Source organism: Poecilia reticulata, chromosome 17, assembly GCF_904066995.2.
Source record: "Poecilia reticulata chromosome 17, P_reticulata-male-v2, whole genome shotgun sequence".
Lineage (NCBI taxonomy): Eukaryota > Metazoa > Chordata > Actinopteri > Cyprinodontiformes > Poeciliidae > Poecilia > Poecilia reticulata.
The window spans coordinates 16,245,559-16,259,349 of record NC_088846.1 but is presented as its reverse complement, the minus strand read 5'-3'; the positions used below and the strand labels follow the sequence as shown (position 1 = coordinate 16,259,349).

Sequence of the window (13,791 nt, the reverse complement as noted above, 5' to 3'; positions counted from 1 at the left end):
AGCCGATATGAAGAATCTTAGCTTATTTTATTAAAATATGGCATTCAAGCTCCTGTTTTATTACTACTTCTCTGTGGTTTACAGGTTTTTCTTTCAGTTTTGTCTTTAGAGGCATTTTCCAGATAAGCTGCTGTCAGAGGCCACATCTGAATGTTCCTGTCTCGGTTAAAGTTTCTTGATAGAGAAAATCAGTAAAAAATGAATCTAAATTGAAATTCCATTTAATAACATTGTCTTTATTAATTTTGTAACAAATACACAGTAAAACCTGTTGACAGTAAATATAATTATTGTGCATTTATACCACTTAGAAGTGGAACAATCTTTGCACATGTACTAAATGTATTCAAAACATATTTACATAAAAAAAAGAACAAATCTGCTCCAAGTAGGACCAGTTACTTATGTCTATGGATTAGCAAACTTTTTTCACAACAAGAAACCAAGGCTAAGGTCATATCAGCATCAAGCACAATTAGTTAATCTGTTTATTTGAATGATACTTTACATGTGCAGTGTCTTTACTTGGCATTACTTGCTGTGATACGAGGGCACATTTGACAAATTCGCCTCAAATCTCATAAATATGTAGACTTTTTGACCAAACAACCCTCTATCTTTTAAAATAAACCACCCACAACATAAAAAAAATAAATTCAAATGTGCTAATGTATTGTGCAGTACAGCAACAGGTCTGTAAACCTAAAAGGTTCCTCCGTGAATCATTTGTTCATGTTCCATGGAGGCGTTTTGGCTCATAACACTGTAATAAAAACACAGTAAAACAATAGGGTTCACACTTGTAATCCGATTCTCAGGGAGCCATTTTGTTTAAGGTGCTGATCAAACATCAAGGCTGGGCTGGGCTCATACAGGCGAACGCGGAGTGAATTCGCACATGGAGCCTGTTCTCAAAGTCATAGCCGGCATAGTCCTCCTGTATAAAAAGATCCAGAAAGAGTCAATGAATAAATTCTCCCTTCATCTTCATGGCTTGGACCTTTACCGAGCTTCTGCATCGGCACAAACAGATCAATGCCCCCGCCGGTCAATCAGCTAAAAGCAGATTCATTAAAAATAGAGGAATACAGGAATCTGACTCCATTTGTGTTCAGTTTAGATGTTGGTGCATCAATTTGATCACAGTGATTTTATAGCTAAAGGGAGCGAGAGATCTGGGCTCAGTCAATGTTAGCTGCTAATACAAGAACACAGTCAATGGAGCTGCAGGAGGTAGAACACCAGACGGATGAACTGCACCAAGGTCTGAGCAAGCAATTAAAGTCATTTGAAACATGTAATAGGATGATAAGAAGGGACAGATAGTCTGGGGGCAAAAAAAAAAGGAAGAACTTTTTGGTTTTTTTGCCAACTCATTTAAGATTAAAGTCGAAATGAGTGGAGAAAAAAAAAACAGATCAGAAATCCAGTTGAAACATTGAGAATAGTGTTTCATCGTTTGGATTCAAGCGTAGCTATGAAACCAAGCCAACACTAGTGAGAGGATCTGAACTAGACACACTTCCCCATTTCACAAGGCAAATGAGGAAGTAACGACATACTTTAGAAATTTTCTTAGTAAATATGCATCCCCCTTACATCCGGATAAAACCTAATAGCTTCAACCAGCTGTAGATCACTGACAAACATAAGCACTTGTTCATTTGTTCTCTATGCACTTGGGGACAAATGAAAAAACATATTTTTTTCATTTGCTCAAAAAGCATATAGATACTGTCACATTCTTTGAGCAAAATTATTTGTACAATAAATTTGCTTCCCACTAATTTGCTATATGGGCCAAACCATTCCAGTTTTCAGGGACAATGTGACTTGAAACGCATTGTTTTAATTCAACACCAGATCACTAAACCTGACACCAATTTCAACTCGAGTGGTGCAAACACAGTCCTGCTTCTTTACAGGTTTATCTGCTTCTTATGTTTCTAAGAAGCAAATCCTAAGAATTTCTTTTTAGTTCATTTTTACAAACTGCTTCTCCAGTCAATTGTTGAGCTCATTGGAATATGAGAGTCAGATTACTTTAACTCCAAAGACTTTTTGAGCACATGAAAACAACTGGACTGCATGAAACTAAAGAATTCACAAAGCAAAAGACAAGAAGTCAAAACTATAAATCCTTCGAGTACCTTAGCCTGAAGCAATAGCATTCGGCCCTTCTCTGCAGTCTGCGGGAAAGAAAAAGGCAAAATAAAAAATTTATATCATGTGACTTCGAATGAGATGAGAGAGAAGACCTCACTCCATAACACACAACCAATCACACACATAATCTATACCTCTGGGGAATTTAGCAGGACACAGGCCAGTTCATAGCAGGAGTAGGGCTGCACGTAGGAGTTGCACTGACGTCCAACCTCGTCGCTCGCAGCCAGACGGAAATACTGTTGGGACACGATTGTAATTTCACGCAGGAAAGAAAACAAGGTTGGCTAATCACCGCAATATCCGTTTATAGTGCGTACTTATGAGTGCATGGATTAATTAAAACTCTGTTCAAGGAGCTATTAAGTGAAGTGAAGCATGCTGGGAATATTGCATTATTAACCACAAATATACCTGCACAGCATCTTTAGTATTGAGGAGACATCTGCTAATGGCTCCAAGAAGCAGGTTTTTCAGGTCGGTGCATGACGCATCTTCAATCCCCTGCAAAACTGAGACAAAAACGATCACTGTGCCTCTGCTGCAAAACGCAACAGCAACCGGAAGACAGTACAAGAGGCAGGAGCCCCTAAACCAGGTGCCATATTTTACAGTTCTTACCATGAGTCATTGTCTGCAGCTTGGCAGAGGAGCAGTTGGGCAGGGCTTTCCACAGATAGAGAATCTCAATCACAGACAAGATGCAGAGCTCTTTGGACAGACCTGGACTCCGGAGCTTCTCAGCCTGAGGCGAAATGAGAATATTTATGAGTCAGTGATTTTTATTCCAGTTCAAGAAACGCAAAAAGAAAACAAGCCAGATAAATGCTCACCCTCTTCAAAGAAAACACCTCTATCTGATTATTCTTGCGTTTGAAAAGTTTTTGAACATCTTTAAAGGTCACAACAGCGCCCTCCAGATCACCTGTGGCTCCTTGGCATGCTACAAAACATGGCAGATACTATCGGTTAGAGGCAACGACAACAAAAATATACTTATTCCTTCAATGCCATATTACAAACATAAATAATATATTTCACAAATACGTGTTTTGTGATAAAGTAATGGAAGATTGTGAGAAGGAAGGAATATAATACATGGTTTTCAATATGTATTTTATTTTAAACAAATAAAAATTCATAAGCTGTGTTGAGTAAAGGGAAACCATGGTAGTGGCATCATCATGGTGAGGGGGGGAGGGCATTTTTTTACGTACAGACTAGCTAAATAGAATAGTTCAGAAGATGGACGAAGTCAAATACAATCCTGGGAGAAAACCATAGATGCCCAGTCAAAGCCCAAACAAGAATCCAATTGAAAATCTCATCTATGTCAAAACTGATGGTCTCTGCAATCTCATTGAGTTTGAGCCTTGTTCCCCCCCAAAAAAGAAAAGAGAATTTCTCTCTGCAGACAAATGCTTAAAGACTTAGAAGTTGTAATTGCAGCAAAATGTGGTCCTATGAAGCCTCGACTCCAGGGAGTGGTCTGAATACAAACGTTTGCCACATTTTTCCAATTTTTATTTCTAAATTTAAAAACCAGGTCTGCATTACCTCCTGTTAAGTAGGCGTAGTAGCACTGCGACCAGCGAGACTCCGCCTTCAGTCGCTCAAAGGCCCTGTAGGCTTCGGTGTAGTTCAGTTCAATCATGCTGCACCAGCCTGAAACATTCACCCAGAAGAATTTAGAGATTACGACAGACTAGCGCAGAACATGGAGGCTAAAAACCCAGGGAGGAAAATGATTACCTATTTCATATAAACACACATGTTGAATCTCCCTCTGGTCAGAGGCCAGGTCTAAGGCTTCATTGAAGGAAGTCAAGGCACTATTGATCTGGCACTGGAAAGAAAACAAAGTCGTTTCATAGCGTGAGCAACAGTGAGGCCTCCCAAATCAGAAGAGATTTACAGGTAGAAAGCAAATGTATCGTTTCGTTTCTGTGTGTCTTTACCTCGAGGCGTTGAACTCTTCCTTTAAAAAATATGAAGAGAGAGGAGTTTGGATATGTGGCCTCCCTTTGTTTAAGTATGCATTTTGCCTCCATTAGGCCTGCTTGTGTGTCTGAGCCATCTAGAGCAAAGAAGGGCTGCACCACCGTGTGGTACCACAGCAGAGAAAGACTGGAAGGAGAGCAGAGAGTCACCACTTAACTTTTCTGTATTTGTCATTTTGATGATGTCAACTCACTAAACTGCAACTGATTAAGATTCATTTTATTTGACTCATATTGGGAAAATTCAAAATATACATTAGTGGATGTTTATTACGAACAACCTTATTCTGTAACTTGGGAGACCACACTCATGACTTTAATAATATATTTTTTTTTTAAATGAAGAAACTGAAATTAAGAAATGATTCAATAATAAGGCATGACTTGGAAAGCAATACCGCAGAACCAGAGTCAGCTGTTTTCTTTCCTTTGTCAACTCATTTTGCTTTCATTTCTTTGTTTAGGAATTTCCATCAAAATTCAATACTTTAGTTTTTCTTTTTTTTTTTTTACACCTAGTATTCATATGATGCCTTGCAAAAGTATTTTTACCCCTTGAACTTTTACACATTTTGTCCCATAGCAGACAACAAACTTGAATGTATTTCATTGAGAGTTTTAAGTGAAACACAAAGTTGTGCATCCCTGTGACGTGGAAGGAAAATTATATTTCTGTTTGTTTAAGATCTGAAAGTAATCTCTGTATAAGTACAGCTGTTCTGTGGAGGTGGCTTATCTGACAGGCCGGATAAAGACAGCACTAATCAGAGAAGCAGCTGGGAGATTCATTTTACACTTGATATACATTCAGTTAATTTACAGTTTTTGTTTTGGGGGGTTTTTTTGTAGCTTTTTTTGTATTTTATTGAACGCGTCAAGTTACAATTAAAATGACAGCAATGCAAACAATAAATGTTCAAAGGAGTGGGTAAAAGTGTATACTTATTAAAACTAAGTATAAACTTAGTTTTAATAAGTGTAAATAAGTGTCGTCGTGGCTTTTACAAAGCCAAGGCGACCCATGGCTTTGTAAAAAGTGAAGCAAAAAAGTTTGGTAACTACAGCCCAGACAGCAGGAATTAAAATGTAAATTCTAAAAGTGATTTAGATTTTAAACGGTATAAAATGGCTGATTTGTACATGTCGTATATTTCACACAAAATTTCTGCAGATCTTTATGAAGGACTCCTGTGAGCTGTAAGACGTTTTTTTCTTCTACAAGAGCCAGAGCACTTCATAACTCTGGCTCTCATAGAAGATTGTCAAAAAGAAACAGATCATTGAAGGCAAAATTGTGATGGAAAACTGACTGCTTAACACTCTGAACACACAAGCCCCTTTTGTGATCTACATGTGTTCTTCGCTGCTCGTGATCAACAGTTTCCGACATGGAGTGGAGGCTGAAGTCACTCCCGAGATTCACGTTGGTAGTCTAGACCCTGTAACTACTCTGAACTGTAAGACCTAATACAGGATTGAGGAATAAATGTAAAGAATCACAACAAACTCTGCTCCCCTCAGAAAATCCTCCGCACATATTTTGTATTTGTATGTTTTAGATGAGTATTACTTTACTTCCACTTCACATCTATGCATAACTCTGTATTGGTGTATCACATAAAACCCCAATGCCATACACCGATGTTTGGGGTTGTGGCAAGACAATATTTTACAAAGCTAAAGGGGCATGAATACTTCATAAACATGCTCACTCACATACTCACGTAGCTAATGGGGCCTTCATGTCCTTACTTTCACTGGCATACGTGAGAGCCGAGAGGCCTTGATCGCGGTCTCCGGGGAAGCCCAGAAGGTTGACGATCTTCAAAAGGTGAGGCGGCACCATGGAGATGCACAGGTGGAAAAGGCCATAGCCGAAGCTGACAGATCCTTTCAGCCGGTCCAGAACCTCCGGGCTGACGCCGTCCAGTCTCTGAGACTGGCTCGTTCCGGGTGAGGAGGATCGGCTGTGGCTGGAGGAGGAGGCCGAGGAGGATGACAGAGAGGACGACGCTTGCTGTTCGGAGGCCCTTCTGTTGCCTTCTTGTAGGTGTGTGATGTCATTGTAACATTTGTTATACATCTTCCATGCTTTGCGGAGGATCCAGCCTCCTTTGATGTATGCTGGAAGGGAGTGTAGCCGAGCTGAGTGAAACTTACTTTGGATACAACGCAAACTTGTGACCTTTTTATTCTGCTTGTTACCTGACAGCTCTTGCTTTATGAAAGACAGAACCGCGAGGTAGACCTGGCAGTCTGCAATGATGATCTGCCGCTGCAGTCGGTCCACAGCAGCCATTCCCAACCTCTGGGAGTCCACCTGCTAAAACGCATCATACTTATCCACTCTGGGTTTCGGGCAAACGGCAATAATAATCCGTCATACATTTATCTACAACAATTAAACTCATAGATTCAGGTGGTTACTCACGCTCCGCTTTATCTTGTTTTTAATGGTTTCAATAACGCTGCCATTTTCACTCTCACACAGTCGCTCTGTGGATTTGAGGTCCTCAAAGGCCGTCTGCATTTTCTCCTCTTCAAATGTCATTACAGCGTTCTGCACACAAAACACACCCAGATTAATCTTTCTAAATGCAGAAAATGTATGGAAAAAGATGGCAGCCCATGGGTTTGTAAAGAGTGAAGCAAAAAAAGTTTGGTAACTACAACCCAGAAAGCAGGAATTAAAATTAAAATTTAAAAAGTGTTTTAGACTTTAAATGGTATAAAACGGCTGGTTTGTACATGTCGTATATTTCACACAAAATTTCTGCAATCTTTATGAATGACTTCATTACCTTAACCCCCCTGTGGATTTAGCACATGAAGAGCATGGAAAATGTCACGGTCAGACAGGCGGAGAAGCGCCGGGGTTGTCCCGTCAGACCGTCAATTTCCAGAACCACGCACAAAAAACCCCCCAGAAAAGTGCACAAGGGGTCAGGGTGACGCCGCCAGACCGCACACAGAGCAAAAACCATGTGGGGTTTAAATGACCCCGTCTCTCAAGACAGTGGGAGAGTTAAACAAATAATCACTCTCTCCAAAGCTTCCTCATTTGTCCACGATATTTAGGTGGAGCATAACTCGGTTTCTTTTTTTTAATGACTGAGCCCAATGAATTACAGATGCTTTATTAGCATTTTGTAATTTCTCTTCGAAGTTACAAACGTGAGTCTTCAAAATGACTTGTTGTAGTGAGAATACTTTATATTTTGCTCCAGTTTATGGATGAGAGATTAGGCTACTGGGTGTGTCATCTCGTAGAGGACAGCATTTTACTGGCATTGTGAGTCGCAGTTTCAATAATTTCCAAAGCTAATGTACTGGGAATATCACTTGTAGTCTCCTCAAGAGACTACAAGTCTCCTTCATTCTTGTTAATAACATAGCCAAAGCTTATTGCTGAATGTTTGCTGTAAAAAAACTGCTTGATTTACCTAAAGAGAAGGGTAATTTTTTTCAAACCAACCTAGCGGTTTTTAGTTAAGGTTTTAAACTATGTATGCACAGAAAATCAACTGACTTGATATGCACACACACTTAATTTAAGCTAGAAAATCCTAGTCGATTAAAAATGGTAAATAATTTAAATCCTATTTTTTTTAAATCTTTTACTGTATGTTTATATTAACATCTTGATTAGTACTAAGCTTGAAAAGCACTTAATAAATCAAGTTTGAGGTTTCAAAGTAAACTAAACTAAGTCATAAATTGTATTTGAATGTTAGCTTTCGAAACACAGAAATTATATATATAAAAAAATAAATAAATTCCCTTCTCACCCTCCGCGGGTGGTCTGTTTCATCCTCTGAGCTCGGGTCCTCTACCAGAGGCCTGGGAGCTTGAGGGTTCTGCGGGGCCCTCGGGGCAGTCACCCCCAAACTGGAGCAGTGGCTCAAACAGATCCCAGGAACAACATCAGACATCTCAGTCCAGAAATGTGCAGTTCTAGGCACAGCCAAGATACTGCGCAGAACCCTCATATTATATATATATATATATATATATATATATATATATATATATATATATATATATATATTCTTTCTATTATTTAATAGCTCTTCTAATGTTTTTTCAAATTAAACTGTTTTAAGGTAAAAATGAAAGTGAAATAAGAACAGAGATCTGAAACTAAATGACGTCATGCTGACAGAACAATTCTGTACTTACCAGAAAACTCACAAAACTTGCACCGAAACTCATCAAAGGACTGTGGTTCCTTAAAAAGAGGAAACAGAACATGAGTAGGGGGCTTTGTAATCATTATTACAGCAACTAAGTTTGTGCCAAGTCTGTTTCAAAGCCAAACAAAACACTACTGTGATTCCGAAGACAGATATTAACAAGTGAAGACATATCAGAAGCAAATACCAAATGCATCATAAAGCATGGCAGTGTATGGCTTACTCTGCCTTGGTGTCTTTCACTCCCCTCCATGTTTTCTTACTTATGCTGTCAAAGCAGGATGGCACTCGGTGCTTAGAGCAATTAGTAGGAGTACTGACATTTTGCTTTTCACCAGGGGTCAGGACACATAGGGGCAGCCTTCTGTGACATCAACATGTAGCCTTAAAGCATACTCTTCGCTTTAGATAATAAGCTCTTATGACAACATAGCATGGCAGGAGAATGAATACAGTCTAAAACCAGTAAGTGGATTGTACTAAAAGAGTATAGATTAGTTTGTTGTTTATTTTTAGCTTTTCAACTCCTATATGGGCTCATTTATATCCAACAAAGTGTTTTGGATCTATCCAAAACAAGTGAAAAGGATGTTAATTCATGGAAACTTTTCAGTTGGGACAGGCATTTCAGGAATGACAACTTGCTAAACAAGCAAACCTCTTTAAAAACATATATAGAGTAATGATTGCTGAAATAACTACAACGCCCCATCACCAAACATAAATCAGCCATTTTATTAATCCATTACTATTTTCTCATAAACAAGTTGGTCTGCCTGAATATTTTCTTGGGGCATTAATCTAATCCAGTTTGTGACCAAATCCTAAGGTGAAACTCACCAGACAAGTAGGACAATGATACTGACGCTTACAAAAAAAAACTAAGACAAACATAAACACACTGCTTATGCTACTTCATTTTATAAGGAATAACTAAAAAGATATGCAGTTGGTGGTTTAACCTGAAAACTGCCTGGAGACCCACACAGACCTGTATGTCTTGAAGAGCTCATCACTTTCCTTGAATCCGTTGTTGAGCAGCATATTGATTCCTTTCAGAGCCAGCTCTGCGTCGTTTACATGCTCCGTCTTCTCCTCCTCGGAGTTCCCGGTAGCTGCTGCTCTTGGGTCCGCCATTAGGATACCCGATACCGCCGCCGCAGCTGGAGGCGAGTACCCGAGAGATTCCGTGTGGGGGGTGCGGTGGCTCTGGATAGTTTACTCGCAGTCAAAACAGTCTCAACCCGTTGCGCAGCTCTGAACAGTCGCTGTCATGTCTGTGTTGTTTACATTAGCAGACTAATAACCTACATAGACGACATAAATAGCTGCAAACAACTGATAGTGTGGGTTGACCGTTGTTTTGTCTGGAGGGTTGCGCCGCTGTGTTCCGTATTCTGCCGCCTGTCTGACCACGGGTTTGTGTTCCTGTGGAGACAGGAAATGTGCTACCTTCAAGTTCATCCGGAAATATCATATTCTCGGTTAGACCATAGAAAACCTTCAAACATCTGTCCCGTAAAATGTAACGACATTATTAGGGCAGGCGCCTATTGTTCTACACCCAATAGAATGTCTCTTTATTATAATTCTTTATTTATTTTACCGCTGCGTGCCCACGCACAAAAGTGGTATCAAAACGTGCAGCTTGATCCCGGCATTGGAGCTATTATTTTTATTGGGGATCGGAGTTACGACCACGACGTAAAAAGCGAAAAACGAGCAAAATTTCCAACTGCCGAAACGCAGGTGTAACCCAGGTTGAAATAGCCTCTTCATAAAAATAATAGTAAATTAGATAAATAGGAAGTAAATAAATAGGAAAATAAATAGGAAATTAATCGATCTTAAAACTGTCAAAAAAATAAAAAATAAAAAAAGAGCAACAATTAGAGACATTATAATTGCTGTATTTGATTTTTGATATTTTAATTGATTAGAGAAGCTGTATAAACCAGTTTTGCTTTGTCAGCGAACTCTCTTATTCTGAAGGGTCACATTTATGTATAACCCATGTGACTAGTTTCAGCCAATGGGGTTGCTGCGTTCTCTGACGTGAGAGAGAGGAGAGGCAGAGAGGCCAAGATGGCGGTAGCGTAAGATGTCGTACGCCGTGCTCTCAGTACAAGAACTCTTGCTTTGCAATTTCTTGTGTGTACAAGCGCTCAGTTAAGAACTTTTCTACGTTGTAAGATTATCTTACTCTCAGGAAGATGCCTAAAATAGCCCAAAAAAGAACCAGTGACCACAACAAGTTGGATAAGACCTGCACTGTTGCTTCGGGAAAAGACCACGACTATGTCGGCGCGGCTCTTGGCGCTCTTCAACTAGAGGCTGACGAAGAGGATTTTCCGCCGCTCCCGGTTACCCCTAGTAAGCCTCCCAATACTGCCACAAGACGTCGATGCTGTACGTCGTCATTTGCAGGAACTGTTAGAGGCAGGGGTAATCCACTTATCCGAGTCAGCTTTTTCCTTACCTATCGTGGTAGTAAGGAAGAAAAATGGAGATGTACGACTTTGCGTCGATTATCGAAAGCTAAACCAGAACACAATCAAAGATGCTTACGCACTTCCTAATCTGGAAGAAACTTTCTCAACACTTAGTGGGTCGAAATGGTTTTCGGTCCTGCATCTCAAAAGTGGTTATTACCAGGTGGAAGTTGAGGAGGCAGATAAGCACAAGACAGCTTTTGTGTGCCCACTGGGATTTTTCGAGTTCAACCGCATGCCGCAGGGTGTAACTAACACTCCCAGCACATTTCAACGGCTGATGGAGAGGTGTATGGGCGACATAAACCTTAAGGAAGTCTTGGTCTTTTTGGACGACCTTATAGTTTTTTCAGAAACCCTTGAACAACATGAAACACGTCTTCTCAATGTGCTCAATCGTCTCCAAGAATATGGTCTAAAACTATCACTTGAGAAGTGTAAGTTTTTCCAGACATCTGTGAGGTATTTGGGGCACATAGTCTCTCAGAGTGGTGTTGAAACAGACCCTGAAAAGGTTGCTGCTTTAACAACTTGGCCAAGTCCTACAAACCTAAAAGAACTCCGTTCCTTCTTAGATTTTGCGGGGTATTATAGACAGTTTATTAAAGATTTCTCTAAAATCGTTAAACCCCTTACTAACTTAACTGCAGGATATCCCCCTCTGCGCAAGAAAAGTAGCTTTCGGCTAAACCGTGACCAGTATTTTCAGCCAAAATCTCCTTTTGGGGAGAGATGGACAGAGAGCTGTCAACAAGCATTTGAAACAATAATACACAAACTAACTACTGCTCCGGTGTTGGGCTTTGCCGATCCCAAGCTGCAGTATGTATTACATACAGATGCCAGTACAACTGGACTAGGGGCAGCTCTGTATCAGGAGCAAGAGGGAGAGATGCGTGTTATCGCATACGCGAGCAGAGGCTTATCGAGAAGCGAAAGCCGGTACCCTGCTCACAAACTTGAGTTTCTTGCCCTCAAGTGGGCGGTAACAGAAAAGTTCTGTGACTACTTGTATGGCAGTCCTTTCGCAGTGATAACTGACAGCAATCCTCTAACTTATATTTTAACCACCGCTAAGTTAGATGCAACAAGTTATCGTTGGTTATCTGCTATATCGTCATTTGAGTTTCAGCTTCGATATAGAACTGGAAGATAGAATGCGGATGCAGACGGGTTGTCTCGCCGTCCACATCCTGAACCAGTAAATGATCTTGACTCCCTGAAAGAACAGGAGCGAATCCGCCAATTTGTACAACTTCACTTACCTGGCACAGATCCTTTCACTCATGTTCCTTCTCATGCTGTAAATGCAATCTGTGAAAAACATCTAGTATTTCAGTCTTTTGATGCAGATCTTTATGATTTTACCTGTCCCATTGTAACATCTCTGTCTATGACTGCTATCGCGGTCCATGACAGTTTTGATCAGTGCAGCGTTTTTCCTGTCATCCCAAGCATGTCAGAAGAAGAATTGAGTCAAAGTCAAAGAAGCGATCTTGCTATCAATGAAATCATACATCAGCTGGAAACAGGTGAAACACCATCTCCTGTGGTGTGAAAAGAAATTCCACAACTTTCCATCTTTCTGCGTGAGCTGAACAAACCTGAGCTGCAAAATGGGATTTTGTACAGAAGGCAAGTAGGTGAAGAAATCCAGTATCAACTTATTCTCCCTGAAAGCCTCAGATCTATGGTGTTGAAAAGCCTCCATGATGACATGGGTCATCTTGGCTTTGACCAAACCCTTGATTTGATCCGAACCAGATTTTTCTGGCCAAAAATGGCCTCAAATATTGATCAAAAAATCAAAACCTGTAGCCGGTAGCGTGTTTGCAGAAAGACCCTGCCAGAGAAGGCAGCGCCTTTAGTAAACATTCAAGTAACCAAACCTCTCGAGTTACTGTGCATTGACTTTTTGACAATCGAACCAGATCGCAGCAATACTAAAGATGTCCTTGTTATCACTGATTTCTTTACAAAGTATGCTGTAGCAATTCCTACACCGAATCAAAAGGCTCGTACTGTAGCCAAAGCCCTGTGGGAAAACTTTATCATCCACTATGGCTTCCCAGAAAAATTGCACAGCGATCAAGGTGCAGACTTTGAATCAAAAACTATTAAAGAGCTATGTAACCTAGCCGGAATACAGAAAGTTAGAACATCACCCTACCACCCCAGGGGAAACCCAGTAGAGAGGATTAATAGAACCTTATTAAACATGCTAGGTACACTCACCGATGAGAACAAAAAACATTGGTGTGAATTTGTGAAGCCCCTTGTACCTGTACCAAACATGAAAGTACTGGGTTTACACTATACGAGTTAATGCTTGGTAGGCAGCCTAGATTACCCATAGACCTTGCTTTTAATGTTACTTTGAGTCATCGCCAGCAACAATCCCACTCGCAGTATGTCCAAGCTCTCAAATCTCACCTTCGAGAGAGTTACCAACTGGCTAGTAAAAATGCTGCTAAAGTGGCTGAACGGAACAAAATCAGATATGACCGACATGTAACCGAATCTGTCTTGGATGTTGGTAATCGTGTGTTGGTAAGGAATGTTAGGATTAGGGGTAAACACAAGTTATCAGACAGGTGGGAATCCGTTGTCCATGTAGTTGTAAATCAAAAAGACAACTTACCTGTATATACAGTTAAACCTGAGAACCAGGATGGCCCGACCAGAACTCTCCACAGAGACCTTTTGTTACCTTGCGGGTTCTTGCCAGCTGTCCCTGAAAATCCTGCTGTGGTCCGGGAGAAAACCAGCCGCCCAAACACACGCCAATACCACACTACTGATCATGATAAACCTGAAATTGAGTACAACTCAGAGGAGGAAGACGACTATCCTTTGTATAACACTCCCGGTCCTCTGCAAGAAATTTCTAGAGTGGTTGAGGAATACAAGGTTGTCTTTCCTTCTAAAACTTATCTGAAA

At 40.4% G+C, this 13,791-nt stretch overlaps 1 protein-coding gene across 5 annotated transcripts; it reads right to left on the bottom strand.

The window, feature by feature from the left end:
- Window positions 1–215: 215 nt before the first annotated feature.
- On the bottom strand, window positions 216–9,651 carry LOC103479575 (tetratricopeptide repeat protein 39C). 5 transcript variants are annotated; one of them, XM_081598130.1, is made up of 14 exons: window positions 9,351–9,651; window positions 8,346–8,394; window positions 6,598–6,726; window positions 6,372–6,489; window positions 5,891–6,290; window positions 4,125–4,293; window positions 3,919–4,012; window positions 3,724–3,831; window positions 3,000–3,109; window positions 2,788–2,911; window positions 2,581–2,678; window positions 2,301–2,405; window positions 2,151–2,189; window positions 216–937 (listed from the first exon to the last, which is right to left on the bottom strand). In XM_081598130.1, exons 1-14 carry the CDS (start codon window positions 9,494–9,496, stop codon window positions 851–853), a joined length of 1,776 nt encoding a protein of 591 aa, XP_081454256.1. In that variant the 5' UTR covers window positions 9,497–9,651; the 3' UTR covers window positions 216–850. The 5 variants fall into 5 exon arrangements, with proteins under 5 accessions (XP_081454256.1, XP_008432306.1, XP_081454254.1 ...); XM_008434084.3 differs by having other exon boundaries at window positions 6,372–6,486; XM_081598128.1 differs by lacking the exons at window positions 8,346–8,394; window positions 9,351–9,651 and adding an exon at window positions 7,955–8,128 and having other exon boundaries at window positions 6,372–6,486.
- Between the last annotated feature and the right edge of the window lie 4,140 nt (window positions 9,652–13,791).

Excerpts from the sequence above, each read along its gene's own strand:
- LOC103479575 (XM_081598130.1), bottom strand. The coding sequence starts at position 9,496 with ATGGCGGACCCAAGAGCAGCAGCTACCGGGAACTCCGAGGAGGAGAAG. Across the intron at positions 2,406-2,580 it reads ATACTAAAGATGCTGTGCAG|TATTTCCGTCTGGCTGCGAG; the intron begins GTATATTTGTGG and ends GTGTCCCAACAG. Across the intron at positions 938-2,150 it reads TGCTATTGCTTCAGGCTAAG|GAGGACTATGCCGGCTATGA; the intron begins GTACTCGAAGGA and ends CTTTTTATACAG.